The 27,383-nt window shown below is 40.5% G+C and overlaps 3 protein-coding genes across 7 annotated transcripts in view; all 3 read left to right on the top strand.

Annotated features, from left to right (window-relative positions):
• Positions 1-13,971, top strand: wdr81 (WD repeat domain 81). 3 transcript variants are annotated; one of them, XM_040008688.1, is made up of 12 exons: positions 1-318; positions 869-1,388; positions 1,836-5,341; positions 5,426-5,533; positions 5,758-5,957; positions 6,131-6,312; positions 6,652-6,817; positions 7,255-7,420; positions 7,552-8,361; positions 8,449-8,594; positions 8,734-8,916; positions 12,175-13,971. In XM_040008688.1, the coding sequence occupies exons 2-12, from the start codon at positions 1,027-1,029 to the stop codon at positions 12,499-12,501; spliced, it is 6,156 nt and encodes a 2,051-aa protein (XP_039864622.1). In that variant the 5' UTR covers positions 1-318; positions 869-1,026; the 3' UTR covers positions 12,502-13,971. The 3 variants fall into 3 exon arrangements, with proteins under 3 accessions (XP_039864622.1, XP_039864620.1, XP_039864623.1); XM_040008686.1 differs by having other exon boundaries at positions 1-325; XM_040008689.1 differs by lacking the exons at positions 1-318; positions 869-1,388 and having other exon boundaries at positions 1,836-1,920; positions 2,001-5,341.
• Positions 13,972-14,421: 450 nt separating this feature from the next.
• Positions 14,422-18,102, top strand: serpinf2b (serpin peptidase inhibitor, clade F (alpha-2 antiplasmin, pigment epithelium derived factor), member 2b). 2 transcript variants are annotated; one of them, XM_040008693.1, is made up of 10 exons: positions 14,422-14,706; positions 15,026-15,123; positions 15,330-15,398; positions 15,510-15,569; positions 15,697-15,997; positions 16,183-16,326; positions 16,440-16,628; positions 16,787-16,929; positions 17,031-17,235; positions 17,388-18,102. In XM_040008693.1, exons 3-10 carry the CDS (start codon positions 15,345-15,347, stop codon positions 17,738-17,740), a joined length of 1,449 nt encoding a protein of 482 aa, XP_039864627.1. In that variant the 5' UTR covers positions 14,422-14,706; positions 15,026-15,123; positions 15,330-15,344; the 3' UTR covers positions 17,741-18,102. The 2 variants fall into 2 exon arrangements, with proteins under 2 accessions (XP_039864627.1, XP_039864628.1); XM_040008694.1 differs by lacking the exon at positions 15,026-15,123.
• Positions 18,103-18,880: 778 nt separating this feature from the next.
• Positions 18,881-27,383, top strand: part of rpa1 (replication protein A1) — a 28,099-nt gene continuing 19,596 nt past the window's right edge. Inside the window, exons 1-10 of one of the 2 annotated variants that reach the window (XM_040008691.1) lie at positions 18,881-19,067; positions 19,409-19,456; positions 20,485-20,563; positions 20,847-20,955; positions 21,101-21,189; positions 21,338-21,412; positions 23,217-23,331; positions 24,621-24,723; positions 24,859-24,927; positions 25,260-25,452. In XM_040008691.1, the coding sequence (XP_039864625.1) occupies positions 19,038-19,067; positions 19,409-19,456; positions 20,485-20,563; positions 20,847-20,955; positions 21,101-21,189; positions 21,338-21,412; positions 23,217-23,331; positions 24,621-24,723; positions 24,859-24,927; positions 25,260-25,452 (910 nt within the window). In that variant the 5' untranslated portion in view covers positions 18,881-19,037. Of the gene's footprint in view, positions 19,068-19,408; positions 19,457-20,484; positions 20,564-20,846; positions 20,956-21,100; positions 21,190-21,337; positions 21,413-23,213; positions 23,332-24,620; positions 24,724-24,858; positions 24,928-25,259; positions 25,453-27,383 lie in introns of both variants that reach the window. The other variant, XM_040008690.1, reaches the window with a different exon arrangement.

Here is a 27,383-nt window from a genome sequence, read left to right as displayed (position 1 = left end):
TAGTGCAGAGGAAGCGCTGCCGTCACAGCTGCAGGGAGCAAACATCAGTAGCAATCACATGAGAGGGGCCTGGTGTTATGTCACGTGAGGTATCGCTTCTAAAACATGGCTCCAAATAGCTCAGAGCAAAACACAATCGGCTGACTGACTGTCGTCTGGCTGCTGACACTCATCTCTAAATGCCAGAAAATGAAGCAAACACATGTCATCATGCAGGATGTCCAAGTGTTATGAAGTTAATGTCGGACAAACTCATCATGCATGGAACCGGAGTGCATTGTTAGCTCAACGCTAACTAGCTGTCAACTGCTACAAGTGGTGAGAGGTGAGCTATACGTTGGTGGCAATTGGTCTGCAATTGCATTATAGTTATTGTTTAACGAGGTAGTTGCTTTCGTTTAGCTTTGTGCTAGAAATTTCAGCAACTAACTGCATGGTTGCGTTTTGCTTCCATCAGGTATGCCTCGTAAGGTTAGTCCCTTTGTTAAGCTAACTGTTAGCTAGCGATAACTTTCGACGTTACTTCCCTAATGGTCATTTCTTTACCTTACCGACGGTTTTTATTAACTTTGTTCGTTGAGTTACTTAATATGTTAAAAAGGTTTCCATAATGTAGACACAGTTACGTGAATTTGTTAAGTTTTCATCCCCGAAAGAGTCGTTTTATATTGGGAATTGTTGTTTCTTTGGTGTCATATCTGCCTGCAAGCTGTGAGCATTTATGAAAAGCAGTGACTTCAAAACCTGCCCACAGGGCAGATTAGATTTGTTGTCGGGTAGAACTTGAGTCATGTGAGCTGAGCTCAAACTTTATGTGAGAAGTAGAAAGCAGTGGTTGCTCATCTAACTGTCTGTTTATACTTTACAGTTCTTTTTTAAAGGGACAGGTGGATGAGGAGATAACGTTTGCTGTTGGTGATTTTATATCTTCCTCCATGGATATCTGAAAACTGAAAACTTCTAGTGGCTGACAGCGAGTGGAAAGTAGCTGAAAACTAAGTGAGAACAACCAGTTGCAGATTGACCATGGATTGGCTGATGCATGCAGTTGAAAAAGACTTGGGGCTTGAAAGACGGCAGCAAGGCCCAGGGCGCCGTCCTCAAGAGCTTGTAGCCCTTGTTCCTGTGCGCTGGGTGATGGGCCTAAGAGAGGGGCGAGTCATGCGCTGTGCCCGTTTTGACAGCATCAGTGAGGCAGAAATTTGCACATACCTTCAGTCTTCTCAGGCGAAACTGCCCCCTGGGTGGACTAGAGTGTGCATTCAGGGTTTGAGGAAAAGTAAGCTGAGCTACAGACTGGCCAAAGAGCCATGCCACCAACAAATGGAATTTCTGTCACAGGATTCTTACGTCAAAACAATGCAGAGTGTATCACAGCATAATATCAGGTACTCAACATAATTTTAAATTCTAATGCAAAATATATCTTTGCCTACCACCTTATTGTAGTTCTAGATCCTGATTAAGCTAAGATTATTTGTCTAAGAAAACATTTTCTGCAATATTGGGTAGAGCTGATCAAGTTAATTAATCGTTGAGCACTGAAAGACTGTGAGAGAGTATTTGTGAGGGCTTTTATTCAATAAATAGTTTACTAAAAATTGTTAGATTAGTCAGTAATGAAAATATGTTTAGGTCCACAGCTAATATGTTAGTGTGTAATGCTTTCATATTAAATGAGCTGTGTTAGGTATTATTACTTGCTTTAGTTAGGACATGGTTACTCATTACTTAGAGGCATTTCTTAATCATGCAGTCCTAACAACATTAGGCGTTATGATCTAAGAGCAAGTTTAATGCCTAACAGTCTTCATTGCCCTTCTTCTTTCTTCCAGGAATCTATGGCGTGAAGCTCATAACCAACTTGTGCGGCCATATTCAGGAGCCAGTGAACAGATGCATGTTGCAGCTGTAGATGCAGTACGTCATGCATTACAGAAGCTCTTTAATTCCACATTTATCTCAACTGAAAAAGTATCTCCATTGCTTTCTCCTGCCAGAGACAAGGAGAAAGAAGTCTGCTTGCCATCTAGCTCTTCTTGTTTTTCCAAATCCCAGTCAGACAGTCTGTGTCCTAACATTCTGCCTGCAGAATGTCTTTTGGAGACAGCAGAAATGCTCTATGTGATTCTCCCTTACACTCAGTATTCACTTCGTGATATTGTCTCCTTCAGCCCAGCCAAGCTTGCTAACAGCAATGCCAAAGTGTTGTTCATTCTCTACCAGGTTCTAATTGCTATGCAGGCATGTCATGCAGCAGGCCTATCTTGTGGAGAGCTGTCTCTTCAGGACATAACAGTAGATGATCAGTTGTGCAGCCGCCTAAAGCTCAACCTAGCTCATTATGAGGAACTGGGAACAGAAGGGGATGCAGAAAGTAATGTTAGTCGCAGAAAAGAGCCAAAAAGTGTCCTGCCAAGGGAAATTCTGTGTGTGAGCCAAGAGAACAAAAGACTTTGCAAAAACTGCTTTGATGAATTAAGGACTTTGGTTCTGGACTGGGTCCATGGACGGGTCAGTAACTTCCGCTACTTGATGGAACTAAACAGATTAGCGGGGCGGCGAGAAGGAGACCCAAATTATCACCCAGTTCTGCCTTGGGTGGTGGATTTCACTGTGCCAGAGGGAAAATTTCGGGATCTCAGGAGGTCAAAGTTCAGGCTCAATAAAGGGGATAAGCAACTGGATTTTACATACGAGATGACCAAAGAGGCTTTGGCAGCTGCAGGAGGCAGTGGGGTTGGTGGAGGGGGTGTCGGTGGAGACCTCAGTGGAGGTGGTGCTGGTGCAGGACAGTCTGACCACCTCCATGTACCTCATCACATATCCGATGTTCTGTCAGACATTACATACTATGTCTACAAAGCCAGGCAGACTCCCAAGTCAGTTTTGTGCAGCCATGTTCGATCCCAGTGGGAGCCCAATGAATACCCAGCCAGTATGGAACGCATGCAGGGCTGGACCCCTGATGAGTGCATTCCAGAGTTCTACACAGACCCTTCCATTTTCCACTCAATTCACCCTGACATGCCAGACCTGGATGTGCCTTCGTGGTGCAAGTCTTCTGAAGAGTTCGTTGAGGTCCATCGGCGGCTTCTGGAGAGCAGAGAGGTGTCCCAGCATTTGCATCACTGGATTGATCTCACATTTGGCTATAAGCTGTCAGGTAAAGAAGCTATCAAGGCCAAGAATGTGTGCCTGCATCTCGTGGACAACCATACTCATCTAACTACTTATGGTGTAGTTCAGCTGTTTGACCAGCCACACCCACCTCGCTTATCTCCTTCTCAGTATGCCCCAGCAGAACCTCCTCCTCTTGGCCTTGCTGCCCTTACTGTGCCTTCTCTACCCATCACTCCAAATGAGACTCTGGCTGACACTTTGGATGGAATGGTGCCAGAATCTACAGGATGTGAGTCCAGTGGCTGGACCACAGTGGACAAAGATGAAGAGCTTGAACAAGGTACAGAAGCTCTGGACTCTTTAGCATCCACTGGCTCATCCACTTCTGCATCTTGCTCTGTGCCAATGCCAGGTATTAGTGCATCAGGTGGAAAGACAGGAGGAGAGCACACAGCACTTACTGTATCTCAGTCTCCAGGTTCATTCCCTGGTGACCTCTCAAGTGGTGTTGGTCCTGGTTTCCGAAGTGCCATGCTGCAACGAGGTGGGACGATGAACAAAAAGCATGGGGAAGGAAGTGTGACTGCCTCCAGTACAGAGGAAATGAAGATCATTCTCCCTGAAGGCTTTAACCCATTTCAGCCTTTAGAAGAGCTGGAGAAGTTGAACAATTTTCTGGTAAAAAGTCTGCACGCTGATGTATGGCATCCTTCGGGTTCTAGTGTACGATCTGACCTGATGAGTGAATCCCTCCCCTCTCTTATGCATCTCTACCAAAGAGATATGCAGGCTCTTGGTGTTCTCATCGCTGAGATATTTTATGCCACTAAACTAAGGGGACTGAAACCAGATACTGCACTCAAACAGCGTTTCCAAGCTGTTATAAAGCTATGCTCTGCCAGCCTCCGTGATGTACCACTGTGTTTGCACCATGCTCTTGAGACACTTTTGCTAATAGAGAAACATTCTGGAGAGGCAAACAAAGATTTATCAGATTACCCAAGTCCTCTCCTCTTCAAATATGATCCCATCTTCAATGGTCTGCCTCCTCCAAACCCCTCTCAGTTACTGAACTCTGTCATCACTCCCTTTCCTTTCCCTTCTTATTTTGCAGCACTTCATCATTTTATTTTTTCCTACCATGCTAAGATGGAAAATATTAGTAGCCTTCAAGGAAGAGATGTTGTTTTTCACTTGTGGCAACAGCTTGAAGCACTGCTGCGGAGTAACATCACAGCAGAGGGTCTTGAGATCCTCTTGCCCTTTATTCTAGCCCTCATGCTTGAGGAGTCCACTGCTGTCTATGCATCTTGGTACCTTTTTGAGCCCATCTCTACAGTACTGGGTCCCAGAAATGCAAACAAATACTTACTGAAACCGCTGATTAATGTTTATGAAAGCCCTCACTGCCTCCGAGGCCGTTTCTATCTTTATACTGACTGTTTCGTTCTGCAGCTGATTGTGAGACTGGGCCTGCAGGCCTTTCTATCCAGCCTACTTCCCCATGTGCTCCAGGTCATCACTGGCTTTGAAAGCTGCAACTCAGGCTCTGGAACGGAACCTTTTAAAGGGTTGAGAAATGGCATGTGTAATATGGGAGAGGAGGAAGAAGAGGAGTTTCAGTGTGGTGAGGTTCGGCCAACGTCTGGGTCTGTTGGCGGTAATATGGGGGCTAGCGGCAGCATCAGTCTTAGTGACCAAGTGTTTCTTTCGGAGCCAGAAGACTTTCAGAATGGGTTTTATGTCAACAGCGGAGCAGGGGTGCTTACTGGGAAACAGCAGAGTCAGAACTCTGCAGCCAGGGAACAAGACCAAGAGTCTCTCAGTGTGGGGAAACTAAGTGACAAAAGTAGCGCAAGTGAACTCTCTCTGGGTGAGGACTCAATGCGGGATCGAACCAGCCTGAAATCAGCTGACAGCAGCCAGGACCTGAAACACACCAGTGAAGGAGAGGAGGGAGGAGAGCTGGAGGAAGATGAGGGGCCAGATGCTTGTGAGGATAAAGAGGGGACAAATGACCCAGAAGTCTTCAACCTTGAGCTTACTCTTTCTGGTTGCACAGAAGCTTCAGGTGCCACAGTTGCCATTTTAGAGGGTGAGTTTGTGAATGGGATGACACTGGAAGAGACAGAGAAAGAGATTGTGGAAGGACAAGACGAAGAGGATGACCATGATCCGTCAGAAGAATCTGAGGGAAAAGAGCACAAAATTCTTCTTGGTGAGTTAGTGACGGTGGTTCATTCTATATGTTTTTACATAAAGTGGCAGTATCTTAATATTTTGATCATGTTTCTAAAAACAGATACAGTCTGCAAAACAGTTAGATGGCTGTCAGCGAAACTTGGACCAACAGTGACATCTCGATATGTAGCCAGAAATTTGCTGCGATTGCTCACAAATTGTTACATTGGTATGTAAATTTATGACAGGTAAAGCTTAATTGTCTAATTGGTAATTAATAAAATGATGCTCTGGAGTTTTGCATTTCTTAACTCTTGTTATATCTTATGGTGTTTTGTTTTAATTTTCCCTTTTCTTTCCTCGTCTTTTTTTTTTTTTTTTTTTTTTTTTTTTTCTCCTTCCTTCCTTCCTTCCTTCCTTCCTTCCTTCCTTCCTTTCTTTTTTTGCCTTTAGGACCTCAAAATCACCAGTTTGTGACCCCGACATCTGACGGGAGCAGCCTAGAGAGTGTGGGAATGGGCAGTGTATATGAGAAGAAACCGGTTGTGGGTGACCACACTGCAGGGCCTGTGCTGGACTGCCTCATCTATATAGCTCAGCTTTATGGAGAGCCTGTATTGACTTACCAGTACCTGCCTTATATTGGATATCTAGTAAGAAGGGAACAATAGACTTTTTTTTTTTTTCTTTCTGACAATTACACATGAAGCCATCTATTAGCATTTTGAGGCTAGTTTTCTTTGTCATGGGAAAGCAAATGTATTTTAAGATGTAAAAATATAAATGAAAATATGCTATTCATTTAATAAATGTTCATGTTTTCCAGGTCTCTCCACCCTCTTCTCAGCGTCTTAACACACGCAAGGAAGCAAGTCTGCTTGGAGCTGTTGCACTTACACAGAAGATCATTGTATTTCTCTCTGATACCACTTTAATGGACATGCTTATGAAGATCAATCAGGATATTCTTCTGCCATTGTTGGACCTGCTTACTACACCTCGTATGGGGTAATTTACAAACTAAATTATATACAAGTACATTATATATATATAATGTACTTGTATATAAAGTTGTATATATGAACTGTGTATAATAGACACTGAAGGGGTTCCAGAATTCAGTAAAACCTTTTTAAACAGCAAACTGTTGGATGATTTTGCTTTTTTTTTTTTTTATTTTTTTTTCTTTAACTTGTTGAGCTGTTGTTATGTTTTGAAGTGAAAAAGCTTTAAATTTTGTTTCAGAAAGATGATGATGATTATTTAAAAAACAAAACAAAAAAAAACCTGTTACATTAGATCTGTTTATCCTTTGTTTTGTTCTTCCCATTCTGCTGTACTCTGTAGGTTTCCCAGTGGAGTTCAGACACGCACTGCTGTCTGTCTCAAGACACTCAGCCTGATGGCTCTCATCTGTCTACGCATTGGGAGGGAAATGGTGCAGCAGCATATGGCTGACACTTTGCGTCGATTCTTTGCTGTTTTCTCGCTACTGCATTCTCTGCAGCCCCAGGTACGCATACACACACACACGCGCTTTTTCAAAATCTCCAACCTTAGCCGTCACAGCTAAATGCTGACCACCAAAAACTAAATCATAACTCTGACACAGAGGGTCAGGGTCTCAGTTTGGTCCCCACAAAGATGGATAACCCAACAACTAATACATAATGACTGGCGAGTGTTATGTTGCATGTTTGTTTGTTTTTTCTAAAAGGCTTTCAACTAGAAATTTGTCACAAATAGCTTCATGAGAAATAATTGACACGAAGTGACAAAACAGTAAAACAAACAAAAAAACTAGATAGAAACCTATAATTTTTTTTTTTTTTTTTTTTTTAATAAATGTAAAGGTGTATTTTAGTTATTTCTTGGAGTTGCAAGAAAGGAATACAATTTAAAATGACAGTTATGTCAAATATGTCAGTATAGTCTGTCTTTATCCTGTAGCTCAACAACGCCCCTCGCAGGGTTGTGGGAGAAGTCACAGTGGTAGATGTCTGTACCACTGAAGAGTCAAATGTGACATATGAGCTGGGGGTCTTGGAAGAGCTGCAGACTGTATTTAACCCTCAAATGGCTCATGCCTCTTACATCCCCTTCTACTGCCTCATCGGTAGGAGATGTCTTATGTTTTGTAATGTAATACTTTATCTAATGGAAATTATCTGTGCTAAAAGTAATGTTTGTTTGTCTTTTTTTAATAATAAAGAGAGATAAAACAGCATTCTTTTGTCATTGCTCTAGGTGATACAGCAATCCGGAAACTAGTTCCTAATCATGAGCTGGTCTGGGAGTTGGCCCAGTCTTACCATCAGAGTGTAAGTCAGAGTCAAGAAACAACCACCATAGCATCCAGGGTGGATCCACTTCCACCCTCTGGTTTTGGCAGACGTGTGGATTGTAGCACGTTTCCATCCCTCTCAACTAGTTCCACCCTGCAAGGAGACTTGCTTCCTGAGTCAGGCACATTTGGGAGCCACCTTGTAGGAAACCGAATTCAAGTATCCAGAGACACTGACTATGGTGGCTGCTCAAACGTTGGCTTGACTCACCCTTGGGGACGCTCTGGTCATACCACACCTATCATTACAACAGCCTCCACCTTCTCAACACCATCCACTGGTGCAGCTTCTTTCTCCTCCTCCTGGGTGACAAGCCCCACGCCAGAGGACAGCGTCTTGAAACAGGAGCTCCCCCGAAGTAGCCGCTCCCTGCAGGGCAACTGGCTGGCCTACTGGCAGTATGAAATTGGTCTTAATCAACAAGATCCACATTTTCACTTCCATCAGATCAGATTACAGAGCTTTCTGGGTCACTCGGGCACCACAAAGTGTTTGGCACCTCTTGCAGGAGAGGATTACTTTCTTTCTGGTAGTAAAGACAAGACTGTGAAGCTTTGGCCGCTGTATAACCACGGTGATGGTACGCAGGATGTGGAGCCCAGGCTGACGTACAACGACCATCGAAAGTCGGTGTTCTATGTTGGACAGCTGGAGGCTTCACAGGAGGTAGTCAGCTGTGATGGTACCGTACACCTGTGGGACCAGTATACAGGTAGGGAGATGAACTGCAGTGCATTACTACACACAAGTTCAACTGTTTCATTTAGCTTAAATATAAGTTTTTATCTCCTTTACATAGGCAAACAGATCCGCTTGCATGAAGCCGTGGATGGGAAGAATCCCATTACAGCTGTCACCACCATGCCTGCTCCACACAGCAGTGTTGTGTACGGCAGCGCAGATTCTGTTCTCCGCTTCATTGATCCTCGCAAGCCTGGCTTGCAGGTAACAATTTCAATCTATCTGTTAAGGCCTAGTTTATACATCACCCACCAATTATTTTTCATTACTATGTTTTGAAAACGATAGCTCTTTTGTGCTTCTCTACTATAATAATTATAGCAATCTTTCCCCATGTACTCAGCATGAATTTCGTCTGGCATACAACAATGTGAGTGCTGGGCTCATCCGTTATCTGGCTGTAAACCCTTCAGGACGCACAGTGGCGGCAGGTTTTTCATCTGGCTTCATTGTTCTGCTAGATGCACGCACAGGGCTTGTACTGAAAGGCTGGCCAGCTCATGAAGGAGACATACTCCAAATGAAGGTATATTTACAGTTTGTATGTGGTGTATGCAGTTTCAGTCACCTTTCAGTCAAATGGGTAAGGTGGTATGTCTGGGTGACATCTTGAGTTGTCAGGGGAGTATGTAGTCAGATTTTGACTGTTGTTATATACGTGCGTTGGCCAATTTGTCAAGTACACCTATTTATGTCTTCAGACTACTACTTGGTACTAAAGAAGTTCAAACTTGGCATCAGAATGGAAAAGAATTGTGATTTAAGTGATTTTGAACTTAGGATAGTTTTTGGTACCAGATGGGCTGGTTTGATTATTTCAGAACCTGCTGATCTCCTGGGATGTTTCCCACACAACCATCTCTAGTGTTTACAGAGAATAGTCTGAAAAAGAGAAATTATCAGTTAACTTGATTAAACTGCCTTGTTGAGGAGAATGATTAGACTGCTTTCAGCTGACAGAAGGGCAACTGTAACTCAAACACTTGTTACAGCCAAGGAATGTAGAAGAGCATCTCTGAATGCACAAAGTATCAAACCTTTAAGCAGATGGCTACTTACCACACCAATAAACTTCAAATAGGAAACTAAGGCTACTTTTTAAATGGGTTCACCAAAGTTGGACAATAGAAAACTGCAAGAATGTTGCCTGTTGCCTAATGTCTCCTCTTTGCTGCAACATTGGGATGGTAGGGTGAGAATTTGGCATAAACAACATGAAAGCAGGCTGAATGTGGTGGTATAATGGGGTGAAGGAAAATTTTCTTTTCTTCTAATGGCTGTTTCCAGCAGGATGATGCACTGTGTCAAAGCGCAAACTAGTTTCTTGAACATGACAATGAGTTCATTGTAGTCGAATGGCCTCCACATTCACCAGATCTCAATCCAATCGAGCACGTCTGGAATGTGGTGGAGCAGGAGTTTGACATCATGGATGTGCAGTCAACAAATTTGCAGTAACTGTGTGATGCTGTTATTTCAATATAGATCAAATGTAGATAAAAAGAAGGTAAAGGTTTATTCAGCTTAGAATAATACTTTCTCAATGTATATGATACTTTGATTCATGAACCTCAATCTTTGGCTACGTTCACACTGTAGGCGAAAGCGCATCAAATCTGACTTTTTTGACCCTATGCGACCCATATCCGATCATGGTGTGACAGTGCGAACAGCACAAATCCGATATTTTCAAATCCGACCTGGGTCACTTTCGTATGTGGATCTGAATCCGATACATATCTGATGTTTTAGAAAGTGATTGCTGTTTGAATGGTCATGTCGCGTTAAATCCATCTTTCACGTCACTGACACAAGACGGACGCCAATTATCAGCGCCGGAGAAGACAAACGATAAAGCATGGCGACAGAAACTAGAGACGGAGGGAGTCAGTGGACAGAAACTGAGGTTTTGGACTTGATTAGCATATGGGGTGACAATTCCATTCAAGCTAAACTTGAAGGGTCGTATCGTAACCAGGCTGTGTTCGAGTGCATTGCCAAAGAAATGGTTGAACGAGGGCACAGGCGAACGTGGCTACAGTGTCAGAGGAAAGTGAAGAGCCTCAGAGCCAAGTTTAAAGAAGCTAAAGATATAAACAAAGCGGACGTGGTCGAGTCACCTGTCCGTTTTATGATGAGTTTGGGCGACAAACCCACACCTGGCTGTGATGTCTTTTGCGCATGCGGGCCGCCTTGAGGGCCGTGAACCGTTCACACTAGAGCGCGTTTGCTGTCACATTTTATTTGTAATGTGAACAACCAGACAAAAAAAATCTGATTTGATCAAAAAATCGGACTTGAGCATTAAGACCTGCAGTGTGAATGTAGCCTTTGTTACACCAAGTACCAGTCAAGTTGTTTACAGAAGACTTGGGCTGGATGCATGGGAATCATGAGGTTGTTACATATATTGGTCTCTGCTTTGGTCAAACTTTTTATTTTGTCACCAGGAGCAGTTAGTATGGGGTCAGATGATTGGATTATATAAAATCCAAGACCCCTGCAGTTATTTATTGGTATAATGTAACCATTTCATTGTACACTTCAACCAGCTGAATCTGGGCTGTACAAAATCACTATCGGGCTTTCTGGTAAACAGTGGAAACTTCTGGATGACCACACAGCCCACGCAGTGCACAGCTAATCGCTCGTCAGTTGCATAGACTCCATCGCTCTGAGTGACCCACATTACATCAGACACAAAATGGAAAATTTTGTTCTGTTACCTACTTGAACTGTTTTTGATGTACTTGGTATAATAGCAGCATCATCGCATTTTCCTCCTCTGATTACTGAATAATGCATTTTATTATGTATGTGCATCTAACCTCTAGTTTGATAAGTGTAGTAATAAAGTAGTGATAATTTACCAGCGTTTATTTAAGATTTACAGATATTGCCTGACACCAGGACTGTCCAAAAAAGGGGTCAGACTTTTTTGCTGTTGGATTCCTAAACTATAATTTACTCAAGCCAGGAAGTGTAGCCGTGTTGTTCAGTGGTCAGGTAAATAAATATTAAAACAGTCAGTCAAGTGTCTTTTATTTTTTGGTATTCCCCATAGGTAGTGATTCAGAGATACTAAGGGGCACAGAGATGGTGAAAGTTGTACCTAGCAAATATGTTGTCAACATAGTGCAAACTTTATTTAACCCCAAATTAGGTCAGAGATAAGGGCCCCAGTTTTAAACTCACAAGTTTGGGCAAATATGGACACAGGTTAGGTATTAGAAAGACCACGGAGATTTCTCATTGGTGCACACACATCACTCGGACCTCCCCCTTTTTTTTTTTTTTTTTTTTTTTTTTTCTTACCTGCAGCAGCCTATTCCAAATGTACTTTAAAATTAATTTCCTTGCTTCTAACTGAAGGTTAGGAATCTATGGATACAGAACATGTTATTCGGTGGTTGTTATTTATTTTGTTTTTTGTTTGTTTTTCAATGGTAGTTACTGATAGTAAATGATTATTTAGAAACTTAATATAAACAAGGCTAAAGGCTGATTTTTGTCTGTTTGAATATATGTGAAATGTTTCTGTTTTAAAGATATTTTCAAATAAAACCCCTTTGCCATTTAATTTTATTTACTAAGAGTCTGTTTCTCTGTGTTTATTCAGCTCATCTTTTGTTGTATTCCTTAAATTTTAGAGTATTTGCAAGGTCTATAATGATTTTGCTGTATTTGACATTTTAGTCTTTTTTTCCTAATTTTTGTTTTGTTTTAATTTACTGGGACACGACATCCGCAATCACTGATTCTTGTTTCTTGTTTTATTTTTCAGGCTGCAGAAGCAAATATTGTTATCAGCTCCTCCACTGACTACACACTGACTGTGTGGAAAGATCTGGAACACAAGCCTCTTCGCCTGTACAAGTCACCATCCGACCCCATCCACGCCTTTGACCTTTACGGTTCAGAGATTGTAACGGGAACAGTGGCTAATAAGATCGGAGTGTACTCTATGGCTGATATCTCCCTGAGCCCCGTTAGCAGCACAAAACTGAGCACGGAGAACTTCCGCGGTACTCTGACCAGCCTTGCGGTCCTGCCCACCAAGAGGCTTCTGCTGCTGGGCTCTGAGAACGGTGCCATTAGGTTATTAGCTTAAATCAATAGTTACAAGCTATACTAAACACTCTCTGCATTGACCTTCAAAGTGTCTTATTCATGCCAGATGCCAGATGCCAAGTGTCTGAGCTCCTCTGTCCCTTCTGTGCTTTTGGTCAATTATACTGATAGGGCAGGTTGTCATATCCTTTAAACTGTTTGTTGAATGAGGCAGCACAAGTAGAGGCATTGTATAAGTTTCATGTCTACTGCATATTGCCATTGAGGCTATTGACATGCATCATGTACATTGATATTGAATTCCTTTATTATTTTGTTCTTTTAAACCTATAGATGTATATACGAGGAGATTCTCATATAGACAAGGTCACTTATTCTTTTGACTAGGTTCCTTATTCTGTTCAAAGGAATGAATTGGAAGACAAGCTCAGGAAGGTCTTATGTAGTGTTTACACTTTTCCAAATAGATGCATAACAAAACCAAAAATACATTGACCTCACCTTTTCTTTCCCTCATGATAGAACAAATATGTATCCAAATGCACTGATTAAACTATGCAGTATTTGTAGATCACATCCTTTGTTTGTGTTAGTGTTGCTCCATTTTTCATTAGATATTTCAGTGTTTGTGTATACATCACGAACAATAAAAGTACACTCGCTGTTGTGATGACAGTCTTGGTGTATCTTCTCAGAGAGGAGACACTTAAGTTGTCACATTAAAAAGTTAGTGACTGATGCACAGCCTTTATTCTACTGCACAAGTATGGCCTGAATTGTAACATTTAGAGTCTCACTCAGATTTTAAAGATTGAATGTTTTTTATCCACTAATAAATTACTTGAAGTTGCTTTGGGATTTTCTAAACAATGTTTAGGTATTCTTGATTTAACACGTCACAAAAACCTGTAGCAACAATACACTGGAAGCGCAATCCGGCAGATGCTGCTTTAAGTGGGTTTGCCAGCTATTGCAGAGACTTCTGTAATCAGCTTCTTCTAATTTTTGACTTTAAAAGCTAGCATCAGAACAGTCAATGCCAAGATAAACTGCTTTTGTATTTTAACCATTATGTTTAACTGCTTGAAAACTGCTGAGATGGCAACAGAAGCTACAGATCAATAAATGTATTGTATAATGTAGTCATGGTGTGATGCAAATTAACATACAGTTGAAATTTTGCTCCTTAAAATTAGCCCAACCTCAAGTTTTCAAAGTTTAGTAGCATTTAACTATGAAAGCTCTGCTCTTTGCCTACTTTTCTAATTATTTGCCTAAAGTTCAAAATTGTTAAGTGTACTACATGTTTTGAATTTTTTGTTTTTGTTTTAGTTTTGTTTTTTAGAAAATCCAGAGTGAAAGCGCAACCATAAAATGACCAACTTTGTTTTAAAGTTTGTAGTTGCACATTGATAATTGGTTACAATCGATATTCTGTCTCCGAACATTTTACAAGAAGTCAGTGAAAAACGTATTTATTAACTGGATTAATAAAAATTACTCCAATGTTTTTCTGTGTGTGTACCAGTTGTTCTGTGATTCACATACATTGACTGCTAGCATGTCCTTCGATCTTGGCTGAATCACTAAAGCTCAGATTGTACAAAGTCCTCTTTGTGTTTGCAGACTGCAGTCATGTGATCTGAAAGATATCGTTTTTGCTTAGTGGTAAAATGTGACCAAGTCCAACAGATGAGTTTCTTTTTTTTATATATATATATATATATATATTTCTTTGAGAATCTAAAGGGCATTATTGGTCACAACACAAAACAGTGATTTGTTAACCGAAGCCTCTGGTTTTGCTGCCTGAGATCTTAAGTTAATCATGGATTAAATCCAGGGCTTCTGGGAAATGTGGGGGTGTGTTCTCTGACATCAAATGTATTACTTTGAAATAAGCAACTTGTATTTGTTTACTGACACAAAGCTGGATTAATCAGACCTTTGCAATAAGTTGCCGTGTTTTCTTTGGATTTAAATGCGTCATGAAATTATCACCTCCCCACTGACGTGCTAAATAGCTGCTCGTGTTTAGCTTCAACATTTAACCCTGCAAGAGTTTCCAGAGCTACATTTACAAACAAATAGTGGCTTAAATGAGGCCCCAATCAATCTAAGTTGATATTTAACTGTTTGCTGAGCAAATGCCAATCTCTTACTCCCAGGAATCCTGACATGCGCCGCACTTAGTTGCTCTTTTTTTGGACAAGCCAGCAAGTTTTTTTTCTAATTTAAATATAAGGTAAGACATACATATTTAAACACTCCTGCACATTTGAATACTTTAGAGACTTAAATGATTACACAAAATATCACTGTTTTAACATTTTTCATGTATAAGGTCTGCAAGGGAGGTAATGTTGCAATCCGAGTTAATGCCTTTTTGACATTTGACTTAGATTTCCATACCATGTTTAAATACCACAGTACAAATGGTTTTCAAAATATTTGTAAAGCAAATAATTATTTAGAGATTAATCTGCTCTATTATAATGTGCTTTGGCAACTTGAATAATACTTGAAAGTACACAATTTATGGTTGAAATCCACATGTGTTTTAGGCACATTTCTGGGGATTTCCTTTGAAAGTGAGCGCAACTAAGTAGAGTGAAAGTGCTCAATTCTTTCAGACAATCCATCAAAGTAATTCTAAATAAAGGTGAGGAATGTTGTGTCTTAATGTCTTTCTTTTTTCAGTAGTTTGTAACTATTAGCTGGAAGAATGAATATGGTGCTTTCAGAGGCATACTCATTTTTATCGCATAGCATGCTAAATTGCAGTGAGCATGAAAGGTAATTGTGTCGATCCATAAAATCTAAGCAGGATATAGAATTTTGCCGTTAACCTAATTTTCTCTTTCACAGTTGCATTGTGAGGAAATGGACCTCTGCCTGACACTCCTGTTGATCTATCTCTGTAGCCAAGGAGCCACTGTAAACCTCTTAAAGATCTCAAAAAAATCACTGTTAAGATTATACTGGATGATTACGTCCTGTGCCTGTGCCGATTGTTAATCTACCGTATATTATCTTTGTGCTCAACAGAATGCTGAGGTGGAAGAAAATCAACCAGTCTCGCTGGTGCCTCTTACAAAACCAGAGGAGGTTAGAGTCAAAACGCTTTTGCTGTTTTTTTTTTCTTTCTTTTTGTTTTTCCGTGGTCATGGTTCTGGACTCCTAAATTAACAACTTGGAAAATAATAAGCTTTGGAATTCTGATGTGTGTCTATAGGAAACAGGACACAGCAGTACAGCACAGCCAGAATCCGCCGGTACTACAGAAGCCTCTATAATTACAACATCCTATCAACCACCTACAACAAGTAGTGGGCCCACTGGAGCCTCGTCGACAGAAGAAGATGATGGGGGTTGTCTGTCTCTTGGCAGAAGCCCACATTCCAAGGAAATTGTTGCTGCTGCCATTCAGAAAATGGGTGTGCAGCTGCTGCAGAACCTGGAGATGACGCCAGAGCAGCCAAATATTATCATATCTCCTTTAAGCATATCTCTAGGCCTTTCCCAGCTGGCTTTAGGTATGCATGTCTTGTTAATGTGCTTTTACTGCATCATATTTTATCTAAGCGAGTTGTTATTTTTATATGGTGTTACCACATCTGATGAATTGTGTCAGCAACTTACCCTAGTTTGTTGTTGTCTAGAGAACACCATATTTCTCATCCAGTAATTGTACCCCTCTTTTTTTTTTCTCTTTTTACAGGTGCTGTAAATGAGACGAGGGAACTGCTGATGCATCATCTTCATGAAAACACTCTCCCCTGCTACCACCAGTCTCTGCATAGTATCTTGATGCAGCTCAAAAACAGTGATCTACACATTGCCACACGTATCTTTCTGCGTGAAGGTTATGACTGAGAAGATTGTGTCTTTAAATTTTAAAACAATTTCTCTCGTTACACCTTAAAGATGATCTGAGAGTATTTAGGAGAAATAAAGTCGGGATGTTTATGTTTTTAGGGTTTAAGCCAAAGGAAGTATTTGTCAATGAGTCTCACCGCTTTTATCGCTCGGAACCAGCAATCTTGGAGAATCTGGAGCAAATAAACACATGGGTAGAGAACGCAACTCAAGGAAAGATAGCTGACTTCCTTTCTGCTTTACCTCCCAATCTGCTTCTCGTGCTCATTAATGCCGTCCATTTCAAAGGTGAGTGAGATTTTTAAATGCCACTGTATTTGTAAAATTCTGCCCATTTTATAAGATACTGTTTCCTTTCTAATCCCGAGTGAAATTGACTGTGTTCCAAAGTGTTTTACATTTTGCTGCTATCTCAAACCAAGATCCTCCCTCCTTTGCTCCCACAGGAGAGTGGAAAGCTCGATTTGACCCCCGCTTTACCTCCAGAGGTGTGTTCTATCTCGATGAACAGCACATGGTTGATGTAGAGGTAATGGAAGATGCCAAACATCCCTTGAGTTTCTTCATTGATCATGAACTGGAGGCTCAGGTAAAACAAAAATATTTTCAAACCTCAAATGTTTGAAGAGAAAATTAAATTCCTTGGATACCCTCCATTTTACTAAAGCGCCATTCTTTTTCTTTGTGCAGGTAGCGAGCTTCCCATTCCTGAAGTCTATGAGTTTGTTGGTGGTTGTGCCTATGTCTTTGCAGACAAATATCTCTTCACTTGCTGCAAAGATCGATGTCTCTAACCTGTATAATCGACTGCCCAAAGAGAGGGCAGTTCAAGTAAAAGTCCCCAAATTCAAACTAGAGTATGGACAAGAGTTAAAAGATGTCTTTATCAAATTGGGTAAGACCTGTTTTCTGTGAACTTAGTGTTACATTTATAATTCACGACTTATACATTACATTATTGCTTGATGAAACTACTGGACTTTGTGTGAGATAAAGGTAGCGACATTTAACCCATGAACTGACCTTATACTCTGTGCTCTTTGTTAGGCCTTGGTGAGATATTTTCTTCTCCCAACTTGGCTGAGATTTCAGATGGCCCTCTGCTGGTGTCCAGTGTAATGCATAAGTCCAGCATGGAGATAAATGAGGATGGTGCAGAGGCAGCTGCAGCTACTACTGTGGTTATTTCAAGGGCATCCAATCCAGTTTTCCATCTCAGCCAACCCTTCTTCTTTGCACTTATGCATGATGTAACTAAAATACCGATTTTTATGGGTGTAATCAACAACCCCAATCCTGGAGCTCCTGTCCTACAGAAAGGGGAATTTGGAAGCAAGGATAAAGTGGGATTTCCCATTGACAAGAATGATGGGGCCCAATTTGGAGGCCCACCTAAGTAAGGACTAAAACCCTTTACAGCTCTTCCAGAGAAACTCAGACCAGTACAGGAAAGACTATTAGTTAGCTCAATCAAAATATTTGTGAAAACTGATTCTGTGAACAAAATGGGGAGCCCAAAACTTGAGTATTCCTTTAAAATAATATAGTTGCTATTAGATGAGATGTCCTTGTCAAAAATAATAATTAAACAAAAAAAGTATAGTCATTGTTGCTTATACTGAGCCTATTTCAATTTGATGGCACATACATTTTGATCTCAACACAAAGTAAATTGGTTACAGTGTCAGATTATTACTGAATCAGTATGTGTATTGGATGGTTTGATGTAATGACTCAATAAACTGAACTGATTTGAATCACACGTCATGCTTATGAGTTTCATTGTGACACATCGTGAAAACAGGTCGAAGCTTCAGCAACACTAAGACTACAACTTTATTACTTGACCAGCGCGTTTCGGCCTGTGGATGACCCTGGCTACAGACCGAAACGCTGACTTTTTCAGATCCTTGTTTTTCACCATGCAGCTTGGAAGTAGGTGAAGTCATGGTGAAAACCTTCATTCTTTTTTCAAAATGACATATCTTTAAAAGAAAAAGGTTGTTGTAAGTTGTTGCATTTCTAAAACTGGGAAAATGTAATGACGCAAACAGTGGTAGGGAGTATTCTTACATATATTGTCTCAGCAATTTCTTGCTGTGGATAATTGTCTTTGCCTCTTCTTTTCAGGTAATGAAGTGGTATCTTCTACCTCACCATTTTTCTTTTTGTGATTGTTATGAAAAAGACTTGACGGACACGATCTTCCTAAATGCAAAGAAAAGAAGCAGATGTTCAGTTAACATTACAGTTCGGTTTTTTTTGGCAAATAAAAATATTAACATAATGTTGTCAAATCTATGTTCCTTAAGGGATTTCTTTGTATCTTACAAAAAATGTTACGATAAAGTCTGAAGTATCCCAGTTTCCTATAAATAGGAAGGCACCATGAAACCCGCCTGACGTCACGTCATTGTTGGCGGTGACTTTAGCGAAGCTGATCTCCGATCAGTTTTCAGTATAACCAAGACACGCAGATGCACGATGTTTAGAAAGGCTAAACTGAACGCAGATCTGTAAACGGAAACGGAAGTCGTGGCAGCGCATACGCGCCTTGGCGCGTTGTTACAAGCTGTTGGCGCCACGCTCATAATTTTGTTGCTTACTGTCAGTGCTAGTAGTACCGAGGTTCTGTCTTGTTAAAACTTTCAGATATTTTTCTTTTGTTGTGGTAGCTAAAATCACCCTTTGTCAGCCATGACGAAACTCTCGGAGGGAACAATAGAGGTATGGTTTATTTTTACAGCATAAATATTACGCCGTTTAATACTGCAAGCTGTAGAAGCTCAATGTAAATTGGCGCCGTCTACTTAATGGTGTCTTTGTTTAGGTGGAGTTGTTCGCTATCGTACATTTGTTTGCATATTTTTGCATCCGCTGTAATCAGAACTGCGAACGTTGTTCGACGGTAGCTTAATTTGATATTAGCGGTTATTTACGTTTGTGTCTTCTAAAAACTGTGATTGTAGCTAAATGTGTTAAAGTCAAGGAGGAAAAGGGTGGTTTTGTTTTCGACAATAGTTGTATTAAATGTAGAATTTATTATCTGAACGTGTTTGTATTTATAGGCTCTTTCAAATGGCACCAGTGTCAGCGACGCAGTGCTTCAGTTAGTGGTGAGTAGCAACTTATTTAATTATTTATTTTTTTGAAAATGTATATTTAATATTACACCATTCCGTCAACAACCACATATATTTAAATGAGATGGGATGAATTCCGCAAAACAAAGCTGGATTAGTTCTAGATCTTTCCATGAAAAATCAATCCGTAGTCCCCACCTAACTTTTTTTTTTTTTTATTGGAGGCCTGCACGGTTTTATCTTCAAGCTGGTTTCTGTCCCTGAAAGTATGTGTAGTGTGTGGGGTCGAGATTTTGCGTCAGTTTTGAGCCCTCTTAACTTAGTAGCTAAATATATGTACAGGGCTGAAAAGCTCTATTAAAAACTGCTGTCGGTTCGACTGTTATTGCCTGTGACAGGAGCACAAACAAACAATGGGACACTGGATATTCTGTCGGTTTTCCGATTATTTACTTTAAAAAGTAAATAATCAAGTCACACAGTTGGATGCTCTGTTGGGAGTTTGTCGCTTCATTCCACGTTCAACTTGTGGCAGTCCTTTTTACTGAATTTATAAAAATCTAAATATCAAACTGAGGTATTTCAGTTCATATCTTATAACTTGATGGCCCTTGACTTTTCCCCCTGAACACATACTTTCCTGCGGTTATGTTATGAGGGCTCAAACATGTTTAAAAATGGTAAAAGGTTTGGTTAAATTTTTTTTAGGGACTGACCCCTCTTAAGGGGCAGGTCTGACAAATCACTATAAGACTTCAAAAGGCTACAGTTTCTTAGTTAAAACCTCTCTCTGAGCAGTGACTTTACTTAAGAGGAAAGACTACAGGAAAATCATCCTTACTGAATCCATCTCACTGTAAAAGCAGCTGGGAATTAGGAGTACAGGCCCATAGGCAATAACTAAATATCCTCTATACTTTAAATAATGCAATCACAGAATGTGTAAGTTTACATAAGGGACACAATATTGGTCAAAAAATGTTTTTTTTGTTTTTTTTTGTCTTTTTTTTATTTTTTTTTTTTAATTTATTGAACAGTTTTATTCATATATTGTTTTTCAGAATATTCGCAAGCTTGATGGAGGAAATGGTCCTTCTCGCTTTCGGGTGATGATGAGTGATGGAAGGCACACTCTGTCATGTGAGGTTTTTATTAAGTTTATTCACTGATGTATTTTGCATTGAAGTTTTAAACATGTTCATGTACCCATTTTAACCATCTGTTCTAAATTATTGAGAGTCACGAGTTTTTTCTGACAAATCTCTTACATGAAATTACATTTTAACTGGCTTTTTAAAAAGATGTTCTACTAAATTGACTACTTGCATGGGGTTAAAGACGAAGCTATTTCTCTCAAGAGGCTCTTAAGTAGGGGGAACCTGGGTCACTCTTGTCTGACTTTCCTCTCTTAAAACGTCTGCAGCATTCATGCTCTCCACCCAGCTGAACCATATGGCTGAGGAAAACATACTGGCCCCAAACTGCATCTGTAATCTGAAGAGACACGTGACCAATATACTGAAGGATGGACGGTAGACACATTTTCTGCACATTTATTTATTTATTTTTTAACGTTCTCGGCTTAATGGAAGCAAGCAGGCCTTAAAAACACTTAAATATGAATAAATACGGAGCAGAGGGCTGTTTTCTGTTGTTAATGGACATGTCTCATTACAGACGAGTAGTAATCATTTTGGAAATTGATGTCATTAAGCCTGCAAAAGATGTTGCCGGTAGAATAGGAGACCCTACTCCTTACACTGAGGGTAAGTCTTTGAAATATACTTCATTGATATTACAGCAGTGCTCAGTGAATACGCTTATGAAGTGGGACTAATTTAGAGATGCATTAGTCACACATAATGGGTCATACTGTTACTGCAGGGTAACACTAATGTCAGGTCTTTCTTACAGGGCAAAGTAAAGGCCCGCAGTCAGCTCCTGTCCCTGAAAACCGACCCCCGCTGCAGCCACAGAACAGAAATGAAGGTGAGTGAAAGGTTTATTTTAATCTTGAAAATGAATTCAAATTAATGAAATCTTAAGATTTGTGTGTGTGTGTGTGTGGGGGGGGGTCATTGTGACATCACCCATTGGCTTTGGATTCCACATTTTGAAGGTTTAACACTGTCAGAAGTTACCTTTATGTGGATGAAAGGGTGAGATTTTTAATGTATCAGCTAATACTAGTTTAGTGAGCACGCGGCATTCATAAACTGAGTGCAACTCGCAGACACACACACACTGGCTCATTAGTGTCAAGGAAGGGACTAAAAAAACGCTGGAAAGCAGCTTGTGTTGGTACACCTGCCAATCAGTGTGGTGTTACCCCTAATACAACTGTCCAGGTGGTTGAGTTATGTAAAAAAAAAAAAAAAAAATCCCATTCAGAGTTGTTGTAAATGGGGAAACTTTCCTTGGTGATCAAAATCTTTTTTTTGTACGAGGGCTAGGGCGTAACTCAGGGAGTAGAGTGCTGCATAGGATTTTTTTCTTTTCTTTTTTTAATGCTGCAAAATTGGGCATTTAAACTTGACTCAGTTTTGTGACCAGCCTCAAGTGGCACCTGGAGGAACTTCAACTTTTTCCATGTTTACTTCAATTTTCAGCTCTGGAGGTTGTATATGGGAACAGAAAAACACACTGTGAGCATGTAGTACATAAAGGACCACCAGGTGGTAGCATTTTTCCGTTCGCTTTGTGGTATTCTGGGTGACCCACAGATTTATGGGACTTAAGTAATTTTGACAACCCCATTGTGAAATATTTTTCTTTTTGGCTGCCTCAAATGTCCTATTATTGACACACATCTTCCAACTGTCTTGTTTCATGTTACTGTGTAGCATCATGAAATTCAAGAGCTACTTGAGCTTGTCTAGATGGAGAGCTTATTGTGCCTGCGTGTGTCAATCACCATGTTTATCTTCCTTTGACTGAAAGCGCTACTGAACAAACACGCAGCAACACAGACTCGCAGGAGAGTGTGAAAGAGATGAAGTATTGAATTTGCTTTTGAAACACTGTCACTTGATCATGTCAGAGATGAGCAGTATATCACAGCATAGCGGACAGCTTGGACCAGGTGAGGTGTGCAGTCCAGCTATCATAAGGGTTTTGCGGTCTTCCAGTGTGTCATAGCAGGTATTCGTCCCTCTAATCTGCCGTGTGGGAATTGAGGTTGTGGCAACCACCCTCCTCATCAGCACAGTCATTGTTCATTTCTCTGTGTGTGCTGCTTGATCTGGGGGCTTAATTACCAGAAGTGCAGTGGTTGGCAACGTGGGAGGACTTAAGTGGACACTTTGAACTCTAATCCTCCGCGTGAGACGCACACAAATCAAATGTGCAGCGCTTGTTCAAACGGAAAATCTCAAAGTCAGGCAGCACTGCTCTCCGGGGGAAGAGCAGCTCCAGTTTGTTATAGCATTTCACACTCTGCCCTGATTCTGTGAAATGTGAATCATCCTTCTCACCAAAATGCTGGATCACACATCGCCAACAACTTGGCTTGACAGGATTTTTGTTTCCTGTTTGAGTTGTTCTGCTTGCTAGTTTCAAGAGTCAGTGATGGTAAATGTACTTTTAAGTCAATGGGTTGTTTTTGTTGGGTTTTGGGGGGATGGACTTCTTTCTCATGATACGAGGTAATTACAGTGATCAAGCAATTGCAATCCAAAGAAACTGGATGTTTTTTTTTCTTTTTGTAATTTGTCTCTGAATAATGTGCCTCTCTCATGACTCTTCATCACTGCTCTTCATTGATCATTTATTTTTCTCCTCGTTCCCTCAGCAGTGAACAGAGGTTTAAACAGAGACTTTGGGAAGAAAGCTCCATCTGTTATGCCAAATACTCCAGGGGGAAGCTCCAAAGTTGTGCCCATTGCAAGCCTCAACCCCTACCAGTCCAAGTAAGTATGTTTGCCAGTCACGTTAATCTCTAAATGCTATATATTTGATATTTCTGGGTCAGCAAAAAGGCATTGTGTACATATGGCAAAAAACTGAATGTCAACCAAAGAAGTATTCATATGAGGAAAGGAGGCCATCATTAAGCCAGCTGTTTGTCAGCGCAGTTAGGAAATGCAAAATTAATACTTGGGAGATGCTGTTTGTCATGAAATAGCAGAAAACCAGGGAACAGCTGGCACTAAAACTGCTTTTGAGTCATTAATTCAGTAATTTTGAGCCCGATAATTCCTAAACATTATTGCAGTATTTTTGCTAAACCCTAAATAAAGTAGAAGGTATAAACTTAAATTACATTTCAATCCTTAATTCAGTCCTTAATTATCATAGCTATTGGTGGCCAATTTAAAATAACCAAACCCGTGTTTATCACACTGTCTTTGGACTGTGTAACCGGAAAGAATCCACTTGAACAGAAGAACGTGCAGATTCCCTGAATTTATACCCAGGACCCGCGCTGCTAACCACTGTACCACTATACTGATAATGGAATTCGGATGTCCAGATCCATAACTTTGGAATAAGGATGGGATCTGAGGGGTGGCTTTGTGGGGCTCGGTACGAAGGGAGACTTGCCGTGGGTGTCGATGGTGATTGGTGGAAACTCTGGACATATCCTGGGACCCTTCTCACTGATCGCTTCAGCTGTGGTGCCATGACTGATGGAAGTAATTATGACTCTAAGGTTCACAATTCTGTGACACACAAATGTTAAATAGCCAAGACTTGGTCAGGCTCTACAGTGTTGCATGGAACACGTGTTTGGAAAACTTTTTGGATGGTCAGTTTCTGTCTTAAAATGGATTAAGGAGACTACAACCCAATATGAATGTATGCATGTTAGACTGCACAAGCCTTTCCAACAACCAACACAGGCACTACTAACCATAGACCAAATCTTATAGAGGAATGCCAGTGCAGAGCTCATACTGCTGGCACAATTAACTTAATATTAGGCTAATTAAAGTACATCTGTTATTTTCTTTCTAAATGGTAATCAAAATGTCTGTGAAAAACCTGTTGCAAAAGAAGCAAGTGAATTAAACGGGTTTAATGATGTTGTTGCTCAGTGATATTTATGCAAAGGTCTTCTAGGGGGCAGATGTTTAAAAGGTCACAATACCAAGTGCATGAATCCCTACATGTGTGTGGAGCTGACATCTGGGCTCAAGGTGCCCGAAAAATGAAGAATGCAGAAATGATAAGCTCAGATTTGTCTTTTTTGTAATAGGTGGACGATCCGCGCTCGTGTGACCAACAAGAGCTCCATTCGTACGTGGAGCAACTCTCGGGGGGATGGCAAGCTATTCTCCATGGAGATTGTTGATGAGAGTGTAAGTGTATTTGTATTCTGACTGTTAATTTTTGTTTAAAAAAACAAAAAAAACCCCCACCAAACATCTCCTGATTTAGAAACCATTTGGACCTATTTTTTTTGTTTTAAATTAAATATTTATATTTTTCCACAGGGAGAGATACGAGTGACTGGTTTCAACCAAGAAGTGGACAAGTTCTATAGTCTTATTGAGGCTGGCAAGGTGAGATGTTCCTTCAGATAATGATTCAATATGTCCTAATTATTATGCCAAAACCGCCTTTTACTGCGCCGTCAAAGACTGATTTGGCTGTAGATTGTGCTATCAACAGCTGCCAGTACTTTGTGAGTTAAAACCACAGAGACTATGAATGAGTCATCTGGCTGCACTGTACCCATACAATAAGCTGCTTATGATCATCTGCCAGCCTTTGTTGATCACCTCCCCCCCTCTCGCTGACTGCCTGAAGTCCTATCTTGTTTGCTCCATTCAGTCAGGTGAAATGCTACCCAGATCTCTGATTAACATGTGGTTCATCCATCTGTGTGGGCCAGGTCTACTACATCTCCAAGGGCTCCCTTAAGCTCGCCAACAAGCAGTACACATCAGTAAAGAACGACTATGAGATGACACTCAATGGCGAGTCCACCATTATCCCCTGTGAGGACAGCTGTGATGTTCCCATGGTGCAATGTGACTTTGTCTCTATCGGTGACCTGGAGAACAGAGACAAAGATGCTATTGTTGGTAAGGAGCAGAAGTAACAATCTAGACAGGAATTTCTGAACCCAGCATGTGTCTTTAAGGTCACACATAACTGTGTCAGTTCCTTCTTTTGTTCGCACAGTTTATTTTGAGAGGTGAACTGATAAACAGCCTGCCGCCTTTAACTGCAAATAAATGGCACTTTGTGTGAAAAAGAAATCAAAAGTGTCTTTGCATATTCCTGAAATATTGTCAGTAAAAAACTCAAGTCTGGTTTTCCTGCTGAAAATTAGACTTGTGACAGTTTGTTTTGATTTGTCAGTGTGTTTGTGGGTATTTGCAAAGTCCAGTGAGTGAAGCTGGCAGGTTGAAACTCTCAAAGTGCAGTACTGTTAAGAAGACGGGCTGTATAAACATAAAAATTTAGCCTGTAGTCCTCATAAATATATGGCAAAGGCCGATCTGTTCACCAATTCTTCTCGTCAGACAATATCCATTCATTTCATTAAAGCCTCTTAATCCTTCCAACATGTCCCCTAAAAAGTACAGAGAAAAAAAACTGGACATATATCACATGAGAGATGTGTGTCTGAGTACCTCAGAAGTTGGAGATATAATCTAACATGCAATGAATTAATTTGTATTGGTGCAAGACTTTCATCAGACAAATGGTTTGTGACAGAGAGAGACACAACCTCACCTAAGAATTGGCTGCGCAATCAAGCAGTCAGTAATTAAGCACAATAATCAGTGCAGCAAAAAATCGTAGAGGTACATCAGGATTTTTTTCATTAAAAGATTTCGGTCTCAACTGGCTAAAATTAATTCTGAAAAGAAATCCTACACTATACTGACATTTTTCATCTTAAAGTACAAAATATTGCATACAGCTTGCTACACCTGAAAGAGAGCATGTTTCTAAGAACACATGCAATCATTTTTACATTATTTTGAAATCATTTGATTTTTTATATTGGGGAAACTATTCGGTATAAGCTTGATTATTCAGAATGGGCATATCTAAATCGTTGCGATTGACATTTTACGCCCTCTTATACCGCAGTACTTTGGGAGGATGATGGCTACCATTTATAAATGGTAGCCATGTTTCCCCTAATCTATTTCATGAGACATTAATTCTGATGTTGTCTTATGTAAACGGAACAATAGAGCAGAATTGCATAACGCAGTGCACAGGGGAGCGATAATGTAATTTTCAATCGGTGAGCAAACTGTTCACCAAACTGCAGGTGACTATGAGGCCTAAACGCATTACATTTCTCTTAACTACTGTGTATTACAAAAAGCACAAATCAACCAGCCAGTGTTCTGAGCCCAGCTCCAACAGAGGCGTTCCCGAGCGCCCAATAATAAGTGATCATAAGGTGAGAATAAAGTCTGAATTGGAAAGTCGAACTGGGTATGCTGGGAGGTTGAGGTAATTACACTATACGAGCAGACAGATAAAAGTGGTATTAATAAACCTGATGACAGTAATGGCCTGTAGTGCAGATTGACTTTGGGCCCTATGGTAAGAAAATGAGAACCTGCTGTCATAGGTAAAGTGAGGCGGTAATAAGAAGCTGGCTTGTAATTCTTTCAATGGAAATTGCTTTTTGAGTAACTTCTCTTCTGCCTGCTAGGTAGCATCAAGAAGTTTTGTAGTGGTTAAATGCGTTTAAAATCCTCGGTGGCTCAGAGTTGGAGTTTAAAAATGACTGCTGATGGAGATGCCGGTTTACTGTGCTTGATTGCGTTAGTCAGTTAAAGCCCTTTACTGATTTCTCTCCAATATTATGGATGCAAATTCCTGGCGTGCTGGCCTCTGACATCATGAATGAATCGCCAAGTGCCAATTTGTGCCGTAAGCTGTGGGACATGGAATGACCTCTGTGTGTGGATGTAATTGTGTATGGAAAAAAACAAATCAGACACAGTATTTATTTGTTTGTGTGTTGTTGTTTTTATGTTAT

The sequence above is a fragment of the Simochromis diagramma genome, unplaced genomic scaffold (assembly GCF_900408965.1).
Source record: "Simochromis diagramma unplaced genomic scaffold, fSimDia1.1 OVJJ01000344.1, whole genome shotgun sequence".
NCBI lineage: Eukaryota > Metazoa > Chordata > Actinopteri > Cichliformes > Cichlidae > Simochromis > Simochromis diagramma.
Note: the sequence above shows the minus strand (reverse complement) of the source record. Positions and strands in the feature narration are given on the sequence as shown.